Below are 12,775 nucleotides of genomic sequence, written 5' to 3' on the forward strand. Positions count from 1 at the left end.
ATATTAGTCAGCGCTAGTGCTGCCGAATCACTATTGGTGACCATTTGAAGACCCCACCCCCACCCAAACTATATAAATTCTGTGCCCTCATCACCCTCAGTGCCTCCCGCAGTTGGTTTTCAATGCAAACGAAAGGTAATTTATCAGCTGGGTGAAGGTGGGGGGTGAAGTAGGGTGAAGGGCACAAATAGTAGCAATCAGCAGAAGATTTCTTGACCACACTTAACTGATGCTTGAAACTTTATGAGTGACTTCAGTATCATTACTGAGTGTTCTCAGGTCAACTCCATCTTGATTGTAAACCAGTGTGCTACCATTTCTAGTGGGTCTGCCTGTCTCTGAGGCAGGACGTATCCAGGGATTGCGATGGTGGTACCTGGGAGGTCAGGTGCAAAATATAAGTCCTTGAGTATGACTACATCAGGCTGTTACTTCACCAGTCTTTGGGACTATAATTAAATAGTTGGCTTGGTTACATCAGAGGGCAGTAAGCAGTAAACATCAGTGCTGTGTGTGTGGAGTTCACATCTAGGTTAGGCTGGCTAAGGTTAACAGTTTTTGTCTCTGAGAGGGCATTAATGAACTAAATGGGTTTTTATAATGATACTGTAACGTAAGAATTACTATAACTGATGTTGCTTTTTGTTACAGATTTATTTGGTTAACCTAATTTAAATTCCCAGGCACGTGGTGGGATTTGAACTCCTGCTTCTGGAATGTCAGTCCTGGGGCCTCTGAACTATTAGTCTACTAATGTAACCATAATGTTCTAATAATGACAAATTGCATCAATCCAATATGGGATTTTGATCAGTTTAGGCCTTTTTACATTGATGCTGCTCGTAGAAATGGCAGCTATGATAAGGGAGCTGTATGGACTGAAAACTGTTCTTCACAAGCTTGTGATTTCAGAATCCTAGAATTAGAATTTAGAATAGTGACTGGAATTTCATCCAGCTACCATTGTTCATGCACCACACTCAATATTTCAGATTAACACACTATTTACTGAGAACAGGGCAATGGTTGACAGCTTTATTTTTCTCTGGCAGAACTGTTATTCAATTCTTGCACAAATCCAACTGCAGCAAGTTCACTGTCAGATGCCACTTTTTTTGGTGACCATGACTATAGGAAGAAGATACCTAAACACATTAAACTATTTCACTAGATTACAGGATAATGTAAGGGCATTGTTGTATAAGCAGCTAATTTTTCTGCTCTTTTGCTGGACAATCTGGCAAATTAGATATTTGTTAGCTGGGATTAATCCCTGAATAGTCCAGGAAAAGTCCTTAATTTAGTTTACTTGCTAATTGCTTTTGAGATTTTCAGGATGGGTGTAGAAATAAAAGAAATAAAAAGCGGGGAAGCCATTGTGAAAACCCTTCTCTTTAATACACAGCATAGAAATATATACATATCACAGATCTTCCTTTGATAAAATACAAACAAATATGAAAATTACAAAGAAAGAGAGGACGTTCAACTTCTCTTTAAGGTGGTTTCACTGTCTTAAATCCAAACTTTCTCAGGGGTCTCTATTATTTTCATTTAAGACCTCCAGACATTATTGCCCAAACTTGAGCAGGAAAGGCTTACGGTGACAAGACAGCATTTTTATTGTTGCTTTTTTTACATTATGGAACATTATTTCAAAAGTCCTTGTTGGAATATCTAGTACTATTCGAAGGGCAATGGTTTTACATTTTCAATCCAATTTGTCATTCCAGGTGACAATAAGTGCCTTCCATTTCCAAACTTTATTGTCCAATTTTTTTGAGATTGCTGTTCCAAACAAAACGTTAATGATACTCAATGTTTGGAATATCAATGGAAATTCTTGGAGCCATTCCCTGTCCACTCACATAATGGATTTTCTCATTAACTCAATGCTCCTTGCTACCTTTCTGTTCTTCACATGTATTTCAGGTAGGGTTTTTTTTACCAAGGGCTACTTTTGAGCCTCACAGTCTGTTCTCCTCATGCTGCATTTTAGTTACACCTTTCTAGGCAATTAAAATGGCAACGAAGCACCTTCCCACAGGGACCCTTTTGACTACGTTATGGAGACTAGGTTAGCTCTGTCTCCTAATTGTATTTCGTTGATTTCACTTACTGAACTGCAAGAGAGGGAGAGACAGAGAGGAAACATTCATCACTCTCAACATTCATCAGTCAGTAAAGTCATCAATGGTGGGCCGCATATCCTGGACAGCAAGTTTTAACATGTTCCATATGCATTACTAAACAGTTTTACAAATCCAACAGAATGCTATTTGAATACTGTTTCCAGTCATAAATAATACATTATTTTCTCCATATCATTTTTTTTATTTCCCCCCTATATCTTACTTTGGATCATGCCTTTCACCCATTAAGTTAACAGTATACAGTGACATATAATGTTAAAAACCTTCCTCAGCAATACAGCAGGAATTTCAGTATAGATTCCTGTTGCAAGAATGCTGTTTGCAATCACACAAGACAAAGTGACAAATTAGTAGTTTGAATCTGCAGTGTTCCATAATAACTTGTTGAAAAAAAAGTGTTTGTTCCAGATCCTTTTAGCATCCAGTCATGTTTTAAAATTTGAAAAGATTTAAATACTGATTTGTGGCACTATTAATGGCCTCATTGTTTACTGACAATTAATATAGCAACATTTCCCACTGCTCATCGGTTTTGGAGTGACTCAGTGTTACTGTTACATATCATGAACTCTGACCCTGCTGAATGCCAGGAATAGCTAGTATGGAGATTAGCATGGTCTTAATGGTCAATTTATAGAAATTAGAGGACACTGCAGCTCACGAGTCGACTGGGCTCTGAGGTCCCACTACAACAAACCACAAATAGAGTACTGTAGGAAAAGATTAAATTTAATTGAATCTTTGGAAGGCAGTAGTCATAGATTTAAGTACAAGATACAACACAACAGTGTGAATTGTCTAGGCTTTCTGTGTGTCAAGAATACAAACATTTTCAGTTAAGGCTTTTTCTTCTCTTCAGTTTCAAAGCAACGATTTACTCAAGCAATAATGCCAATAAAATGTGTTTTTTTATAGGAAAAACAATCCAGAAGAGAAACTTTCACAGCGATACAAAACGTGAAACAATACCATACAAGAAACATGTCAACCGTATAATTATAGATATCTTTAATAACTTTTCAATAACAAAACCTTTTTTCTTTTTTTTGTTTAAACTAATATTGCATAAACAGAAACAATGTCGAATCAATCTGTCTCTAACACCGTTCTTTTAGCACACTCTCCTAACCGAGAAGGAAAAAAAAATCAACCTTGTGGCATGTATTTCAGTGCAAGCAATTGTAAATCCAGGCCACTGGCCCGAAGCCAATCACAATGTTATCAGCACACAGACAGTTGCCCTGTGTAGCATGTCACCAAATCATATCATTTACTCTTGTTATAAAGGTCACGGCCCCCTCAGTGTCCAATGAGGCTTTATGCTAATTTTTCTCAAAGTAGGAAGAGGGTGGGAAAAATCAATATACTGTATACTCAAAGTATAAAATCTGGACTAATATACAAAAACATAGGTTTTTAAAGCCCTTTGGAAACATATTTTATGAAGCTAAGTCATTATACAAATAGAATGATACAAATTTATAACTCTTTACAGAAAACGATAAATACTTGTAAAATGATCTCACTTGGTCTCAACACCAGCATTTGTTTATTTAAAACTTTAATTTAAAAATTAAAAAGCCGACTGTACATAATTCATTTTTTTTTACATAGCATCCCGTTTGATTGCTTTATCAGTTGCTCCTGAGAAAAGCTTGGCTCAGTCACAGACCAGCATTATCCAGAGCTCTTCTTGTCTTTCCTAAGACAAACAATTGTACAAATAAAAACTCAAAGAATTCCACAGTTTCAGACATTCTTCCGCAGCCACTTTAAAGCCCTCGAGTGCTTCTTTTTCACGCCTCTGAGTATGAGTTCTGTGAGTTTAGCTTATCCTTTTTCAGTTTCACTCCATCCACCAGTTCGAAATTGTAGCTCTCGAGAGCAGATAGATTCCTTTCAGCCAGAGCACTGTGCCAACAGGCACAGTATAGGACAACTCCGCAGATAGCTCCCAGAATCACACCCAGTGCACTCATAGCTATGATTGTAATAAGGATAGGGTCAAGAGTCTTCAGTACATTTCCAGAATTCTCAAAAAAGGTTTTGTCAGTGGGATCCTCAGGGTTCACAGCTGAAATTTTTAAAAGAAGTACATTAATAACAGTTCAAAAACCTAGTCTTTTGGGCTATTCGTAGAAACAGAGAAAATAGGAGCATGACTAGGCCATTCAGCCCATCATTCCTTTGCCACCATCCAACATGGTTTTATCTGATCCCCTATCTCTGCACGACCTGCTTAAGAACTATAATGCTGAACTTTTCTTTTTTTTAACTTATTCCTAAGATTTTGTACCTAGGTATCCTGTACCTAAGATGGTGTGAAAGACTTAATGCTGAACATTTTATTTCATTATTTTTCAAATTTATTCCTAAGATCCTGTACCAAGGTACTGTTTTACCAAAGACGGCACTGTAAGTGGTGACTGTGTAAACTTGTCACTACACTGATGTGAGTACATGTGACAATAAACCTCATTCCCATCCTACTCATGTTGTTTCCTCATATTCCTTACAGCCGTTAGGGAGTGGAAATCTATCTATTACTTTGTTGAATATAGTCTGTTACTTGGCCTCCAGAGCTTTATGTGATGGAGAATTCTACGTGGTCACCTTACTTCAGTCCTAAATGGTCTACCTTGTATCCTGATAATGGGATCTCTTGTTCTAAATACAGCACCCTCGCTAAGGAAAACATCATCCCTGCATTCACCCCTGTCAGAACTGTACGTGTTTCAATCTGGTCCCTCTCAAACTTCTAAACTCTAGAGAATAGAGGGAAAATTGACTGTATCTTTCATCGTACAACAAAGCTGCCACTCCAGTAATGAACGTGAATTTTCACTGAACTCCTCAAATGACAAATATGTCTTTTCTTGGGTAACAAGGCCAAATCCCCACACAGAAAATCAAAACTATGTGAGAGATACAGAACAGGAATGGCAGAGGGGGAAGGGACGGCATGAGGAGTGGCGAATGAGACGATGGAATAGGCTAAATGTACAGATTTCACTCTAACGTTTTGTGGGTATCAGCTAGTGATAGTAAATTACATGACTACATTTTTGGAGACCAGTTAAGTACAGCAAATCCTCAGGGATGTGTTTCCCTATTTGTTGTGTATGTGTGTTTTTTTTTGTAGGGATAAAGAGAAAGGATGATACTGTTGCAACCTGGACCACAACTCCTGTTCGAGCACCCAGTGTCAAGATCATACTCTTCTGGGTCAACTGTGGTACACGTTCAATGTAATGCTCCTTTTGCTCCAGAAATGTGCTTTAAATTCCAATCACAAGCAAGACACCCAATATTGCATCATTGAAATTGTTTTAATTTCCCACTCCAACCTCACTTTTTGAGTGAGATATATAATAAAGCTGATTTTTTTCAGTGACAGTCCACACCCACTAAGTTGGGGCATTCAAAGATCATTTCCTGTATGGTTATACAGCCAGCACAGGCTAAATTCCATAAACACAGTGATCACAATCAATGTCTAACTGATTACTCTAGGCTGAATTTGAAACTCATGAGAATGATTTTGCCCAGTCACTGGACATAGTCACACTGTAAGCATAGGAACCAGACAAAGCTATTAAAACCTACCCAAGTCTGTTCCATCTCTTCATTAACAATGGAAACTCTATCTTTTCCCATCATCAAACAATGTTCAAAGGGAAAGCATTAAAAATAAATACTCAAGTAAATCTGCCGATCTTTGTTTATAATGCTCATTACACATCGCAATCAGATAAAAATCCTCCCACAGTTCCCAGAAGTGTTAGAATGATGTCTAACTGCGGCATTCAAACACTCTCCAAAGAATGGTTCATTTTGTTTTAAAACATTTTAATGCAGAGCTTAACCTCAAACATTTTTCACAGTGTTTTTTCTTAAAACAGCAACATCTTAAGAGGATCAGCTGAGCTGCCTTTAAAAGAAGTTGGGAAGAATGGTGTTATGCTACAGACTCCGTATGGTTGAATTGATCAGCAGAACAGGGACCGAAGGGTCTGTTCCTGTTCCTATGACTATTCAGATGACTGATTGAGCATGTCCTTCTCTTTAACCATTGAGGACTGCTCTAATTATTGCTTCCCTGGCCAACATTGGAAAAGCTACGTTTGGGAAAAGTGTGGGAACATTAAGTGGCGAGAGTATTTGTACATACCTAATATAAATCCTAATAAAACCTGAAAGAAACAAAGTTGCTGGAAAAGCTCAGCAGATCTGGCAACATCTGTGAAGAAAAAATCTGAGTTAACGTTTCGGGTCCAGTGAACCTTCCACGGAACTGATGGTGGATGGGAAAATGTCAGTTTCCTAATTATTTTCCTTTTATCTTCTGAGCACAAATGATTTTTTTAATTTCCCTATCCGATTGACTAACTTGCCTGAAGGTCTAAAATGTATCGTTGAATGTTTTTCAGATTAATTTCTTACAACTAATGTAAAGGTTGACAAGCTAAAGAAAATGTAACTGGCCGTGCGTTCAGAAGCATTTAAAACAATTTTTTAAGCATCAGTACTGATCTTCATCTTGCAATGTCTGTGCTTTGGGTAATAAACATGTTAAAGTTCTGTTTCATTTGCTACATTCACTGTTAAAGAAACTTACCAGTGGGAAAGATTGCTACAGAACCATCCGAACCTGGAAAGACATCCCTGGGAGCTATAGAAATTTAAAACATTCCATCAGCATCAGCAATGTTTCCTGAAAGTTTCATGCTTTAAATTTCTCCTCTGCAGAGCCACCTTGTAAACATCTCTAATTAAATCTCATTTTAAATTAGATGGTACCCATTAGTGCAGATTGCTGGTTTCACAGCCAATTCTGTGCCAGTGAAGGTACAACATGTTATTCTTTATGCAGTCGAAACTGCCTACTCATGGAGTCAACTCCATTAGTTTAATCTCCAGTGTAAATACTCCCCAATCTACAAAGATTGGCCTTCAAGAATTCTCAATACTCATCCAGCCTCACATTTAAATTATTCAAGTCAGGCTTACTGTTCCCCAGACTTGCATTCTTCCACCTAATAGCTGAGAATTGCTAGATTTCAAACAACATTCAATCTCTATAACCATTTCTGATCTCAGCCAAATAACTTGGAGAGGTTAATCAACAACATCATGTTTTTGTTGGGAGTCTGTTGTACTTGAATGGAGCACATAATTTTCAGGGTCCAAGTAGTGTACTTTTTTCTTATTAAGTCAAACATTATGTTTTGTTTTTACCAATGTTTCACACAACAAATGTCATTCTTGAAGTATGGTGGGCTTGGTACATGGTTACTATATACAGTTCTATTTCTGAACATCCCCTCTTCACGTGAACATGGTGATTCTCAGGTCGAACCACCACCAGTCATCGCTCTCTATAATGAGAGAGCAGCCCTATTGTCTGGGAAGACTTTACTTTTTTATATGACAAACTTCAGATTAATCAGGAATAAAAGTCAAAATGGAACTACTCTTCTCACTATCTACGAACAACAGTGAAGGCTACTGTTGACAAATAAGAAAGTTACAAGTTGCAAGGTTACACTTAATGAAGGCTAGATATGCTGAGAATCTACTCTGACTCTGACCCTCTCATGCAGCGGGCAGCTTATTGGAAAATCACAGATTTGCTGCCCACCATTTTATTTTCCTATTGCAATTAATGAATAGACGATTGAAGGCTAAGCACACCTGTTATTGGCTACACTTACCCAATGAGTATAAGACTATGTCAGTAGTGCACAGCCTGGCAGAGGTTTTGTCTGAGTGCCTCGGTCTGTATATAAATCAGAAAGGCACATTTTGCAGAACACTTACCCATGCAATCGATCGCATTCCGGCTGCTCATTATCTCCACATCATGCACTGCCACACCTCCCTGGATTCCTCTTCCAACCATTACTTCCAGGCCCACCTTTGAAAAAAAAGTGCTTTAACCACCTGAACAAAGCATTTACCACAGCCATTTCACATAAATTAATGATTCTTTCAAAAGTCAAAAGTTCAGAGTCAAACTGAAGTGTAGATAATAATGGAAAACTTCTGCAAAATTTGTCAAGTTGATGAAGTCAAAAACATCTGGACAGCAATTCCAAATTCCACTCTACATATTCAAATCCTACTGGTGGTTTTCTAACAGTCTGACAATGGGAACCATTTTGTTGGAAATCTCCCACTTCTCTACATTTTTTTGCCCATGCCTTTTAACCTCATTCTTTTGTTCACTTGTTTCTTTTGTTAGAAAAGTTATCAAAATCATACTGAGTTAGGCATTTGTCCCACCTATCCAGTGCTCTAATCAAACAGCTACACTTCTGCTAATCCATGTTAATTTGCCACCTCAAAGTCACATTTTGACAAAATGAACTCTGATATCTGTACTCCAATGTTTAATGTGGACCATGCTTTCTCACAATTCTATTTGTACTGAATGGACCAGACCAGACCCCCTCAAAATATTTAAGAAGGAAGCCTGGACCCTAACTCCTTATTTTTAAGGCACATGTAATGTGCCATATTCCAGTTGCGTTGCGACTGGTCAAACTAAAAACACAATTTATTTAAACAATGTAGTTAAAATACAACTAAAGGAAGAAGAATTTAGAATAGCTGAACTCTATTGAGAACTTAACAGAATAACAGATGTTGTAACTTTTACTAATTGAGTGTTCAAATATAGGAATATTCCATAAACACAGCCTTTGGCAAAAAGGCAAAGTCAGACATAAGCAGATTTTGTCTCACATATAATCTGGCAGCCTAGGAAGAGAAAACCCCACCTTTTGGCTATAATAGAGAGGGTAGAAAATGACTTTCATTTCTTTAAGCTTACAGCAGCAACCGCCTAAAGTTAAACCTAAAAACTAAGGAAAAATAGAAATCCTGGTCTGAGAGAGCTGGCCACACCCAGCCAGGCTGCTTCTATTGTTCTGACTTTAAAAAAACTCACAAGCTGTTTACTCTAGTGATTTTGGTAGATGCTTGCCTGACAACCTCTCTTCAAAAAAAAGAACAAAATAACTTCTTGAAGCCATAGCACTGTCACAACGAAAGTGACAACGTCTCTGATTTTCTCCTTATGTGTGTGAAGAGATTTGAACTCATGGTAGATATATGACTGAACTAGGTGCTACTTTGGCATGTTGAAAACAGTTAAATTTCATAAACAGTTTCAGAAGGTGTGTAATGTTGTTACAAACTCTCAAAGTTACCTGAGAGTTGTCTAGCGATCGAGGAAGGAGCACCCGACCTTCTTGCCAATGGTTTCCCTGTGATCCTCTCATGGTCCAAAGGACCTCAGGCTTGACATCAACTGATAGTTTTCTCTGGATCACATTTAAACTGCTGCCATGCATTCCATGGATTTGGTACCAAAAGACCAAACAACGTCCTGAATGGATGGGTAATAATTGAGGGCTCCAGAGTCGGGCAACTTGTCCTTCTTTCTGTCCAATTGTTTCAGTATAAATAAAGTGGTCTTTCCCTGCAAGGACAAGTAAACATCAAATATTTCAAACAGCTTTCAGTTACAATGCAGAAGAATGTATAGGATGAGAGAAAATCAATTCCACTGCCTCTACTTGTATGCATTACATCTCCCATTAACTACCAGTCAATGTCTTAATCAGAAGTTCCACCTGCTCCCTGATCTCCAGATCTCCATGACTCTGAATGGTTATCAATTTCTAGTTGCTCACTGCTCAAACCTCGATCTGTTGCTTTTCACAGGGAACATTCCCGCCCTCTCCACTTCAGTTGTACAGATTGTGAAGCATTTGATCATCTCAATCAGTAACTATTTCTGGAACTATCACAGCTGCTCCTGATGAGATAGCTTGTATGGTGTTGATCTGCATTTGAGTTAAACCTCACCCAAGATCTACAAAGCCTGCTTTTCCAGGGACACTGCTGGTTGGTAATGAGCAATTTCATTCATGAACTAGGGACACTGTATGTTCCAATTACTTCCCCAAGTAAGATAGCTAACTCAGCACAGAGTTGTGGATTAAACCTGACAGCTTCATCTGTATGAACCAGCCAGTCATTTAACCAGTTGAAACACTAAAATAATTACTTTGCAGTTCAATGCTGATCTTTTTTTCCTTAAAAAAAGGAAACTTCACCTTGCAGCAAATAGCCAGTTGGAAATCTGCAGTCATCCCAATTTGGATTTTTTGAACGTGAACATTCCCATTATAAGATAGAGCATAATGTGTCCCAGGTTATTATAAATTCTGATTGATCAAGAGAAACATAAGTGTCTGATCACAAACAAAAGCAAGTACTGTGGCTATGGAGATTCAATGTAAGAACAGAAACTGCTGGAGAAACCCAGAGGGTCCTGCAACCTCTATAGAGATGGAAACAGAGTTAAGGGCTCAAGTCCAATTTAGCTCTACTTCATAACGTTTCACACTTGCTGCTAGAACTGCTCTGTTTCTCCAAAGCTTTCAGTTTTTAATTAAAGTATCTCATAGATTCTCCCAACAACATTTCATACTCAATCATCGCTTTTGTCTAAGCAATGGGCAACAACTTGAACAAGGCACTTCACAGGAAAATTACTAAACAAAATTTGATACAGTGTCACTAAGGATGATATTGGAACCAAAAGCTTGGTCAACAAGAATTTCTTAAATGAAGGAGGTGAGGTGGAGAGATGACGAGATTTACAGTGGAATTCCAAGAGTCTATAGTGCTGAAGACTCACTGTCAATGGCATACTGATGAAAATCCAGAATGTGCGAAAGGTCAGATTTGAAGTAGCACCAATATTTGGCAAAGTTGTTGGGTTGGAGGAGATGGCAGAGATAGGGAGAGGCCAGGACATGGAGGGATCAGTACATAAGGGTGAGAATTTTGCAATTGAGCTATTGCTGGATTGACAGCCAATGTAGATGAACCTGCACCACACGGACTGCGGCTTTTCAAAGGTAGCTCACCATCGCCTTCTCAAGGGAAGTCAGGGATGGGGCAAGAAATGCTGGTTTTACCAGTAAAGTTCAGATCCAACCAATAACAAAAACACAAGGAAATGGCTGAACAGAACTTAGTGCAAGTGAGGACATGGACAGGAGAAGTATGGAAGAATTCAAGTTTATACAGGATGGAAAGTGAGAAGCCAGCCAGGAGAGCATTAGAGCAATCAAGTCAGAGGTGTCAAGTACGTGGATGAGACTTTCAGCAGCAGAAGAACTGAGACAGCACTGAGGACAGTTATCTTAAGACAGTTTTCCAGTAGCGAAATAAATTGATATTGAATGGATCACGAAATGCAGAACATCACCTCGCAAGTCTTACCCATTGTATAATTCCCTGTGGGTGCTGTATTAGTGGATTCTCCTTTCCCTGAATGTACTTTCCATAGAAAGTCTGCAGATTTATCGAGGTGCCAATCACAGAAACTCTTCAGGGCTATGCTCCCAAACTTGCAGTTGAATCCGGGCACCTCATCAAAGGGGGAGAAGACTGCTGCAATACAAACAGAACATACAGTAGGAGTGGGTAGGTACACACCACTGTATATGGTGAAGCAGTGAGGAGAACCTTGGGTTAGCTCATTCTTCATCTATGTTCAATATTACATGGTCTCCTCAGGATCCAGCAATCATCAACCCGATTTTATAAATACAATTCAGTCAAGACATACAAAATTTCTGCCTACTCACAGAGAGAAGGCTGCATTGACTTTAATGTCAAGTGTAACCATGGCAACTACAAATAACTCTGCTGCACCAATTCAGTGTTATAGATTTTCAGTGCTACTGTGTTGTTTTTCTCATGAAAGTTTCAACCTGCCTTGTCCTTTTAATTACAGAATGATTACATTGCAGGGGGAGGCCATTTTGTCCATCATGTCTGTACCAGCTCTATTATCTAGTGCTAATCTCTTGCTTTTTTCCCCCATTATTATCCCAAAAAACAGCCAATGCTCTCTTGAAAAACTCAACTGAGCATGCCTCCACCACATTTCCAGGCATGTGGTACCATCTTTCAATGATGTGAGTGGGGTATTTTTAACAGTACCTTCTTCTCCCTATACCTGCGTGAATTTCCTCCAGTTGCTCTGGTTTCCTCCCACGGTTGAAAAATGTGCAGGACTGGTTATGCTAAATTGCCCACAGTGTCTTAGTGTGGAAAATGCAGGGATAGGGCAGGGGGTGGGTCTGGTTGGGATGCTTTTCGAAGGGCTGCTGTGGACTCGATGCGCTGAATGGCCTGCTTCCACGCTGTAGGGATTCTATGTTTCTGACAGGACAGGCTGGACAGCTTAATCATAATCATGAGAACATGGAGGGCTCGTTGTTATTGGCACGGTTTGAGCCAAGTGCTGCATTGTCATGTGACCAAAAACATCCACATTCAACTGAGGATAGCGTGGGAGCCATTTAAAAAGCACAATTTACGCGTTGCATACAGTGATAAATTAAAAATGTGAGGGCAGGAAGAACAACAAGAGGCTATACCAGGAAAATAATACAATTTTGAAGAGGGTGGGAAGGGCAAGTACAGAGACTGGAACTGCTTATCAACCAATAGTTGATGATGGGAGAGATAGCAGGAAGTGCAGATGCAGGAGAATCTGAGATAACAAGGTGTAGAGCTAGATGAACACAGCA

General features: G+C 38.9%; 1 protein-coding gene across 4 annotated transcripts in view; it reads right to left on the reverse strand.

Moving 5' to 3' along the window:
* Nucleotides 1–1,376: 1,376 nt before the first annotated feature.
* nrp1a (neuropilin 1a) overlaps nucleotides 1,377–12,775 on the reverse strand; it is a 184,250-nt gene continuing 172,851 nt past the window's right edge. For 2 of the 4 annotated variants that reach the window (XM_048554486.2, XM_048554466.2), the window contains exons 13-17: nucleotides 11,457–11,624; nucleotides 9,368–9,639; nucleotides 7,974–8,070; nucleotides 6,772–6,825; nucleotides 1,377–4,227 (exon numbers count right to left, since the gene is read on the reverse strand). In XM_048554486.2, coding sequence (XP_048410443.1) covers nucleotides 3,950–4,227; nucleotides 6,772–6,825; nucleotides 7,974–8,070; nucleotides 9,368–9,639; nucleotides 11,457–11,624 — 869 coding nt within the window. In that variant the 3' untranslated portion in view covers nucleotides 1,377–3,949. Of the gene's footprint in view, nucleotides 4,228–6,771; nucleotides 6,826–7,973; nucleotides 8,071–9,367; nucleotides 9,640–11,456; nucleotides 11,628–12,775 lie in introns of all 4 variants that reach the window. The other 2 variants (XM_048554476.2, XM_048554458.2) reach the window with 1 other exon arrangement.

This window comes from Stegostoma tigrinum, chromosome 2, assembly GCF_030684315.1.
Source record: "Stegostoma tigrinum isolate sSteTig4 chromosome 2, sSteTig4.hap1, whole genome shotgun sequence".
In the NCBI taxonomy this organism is placed as follows: Eukaryota; Metazoa; Chordata; class Chondrichthyes; order Orectolobiformes; family Stegostomatidae; genus Stegostoma; species Stegostoma tigrinum.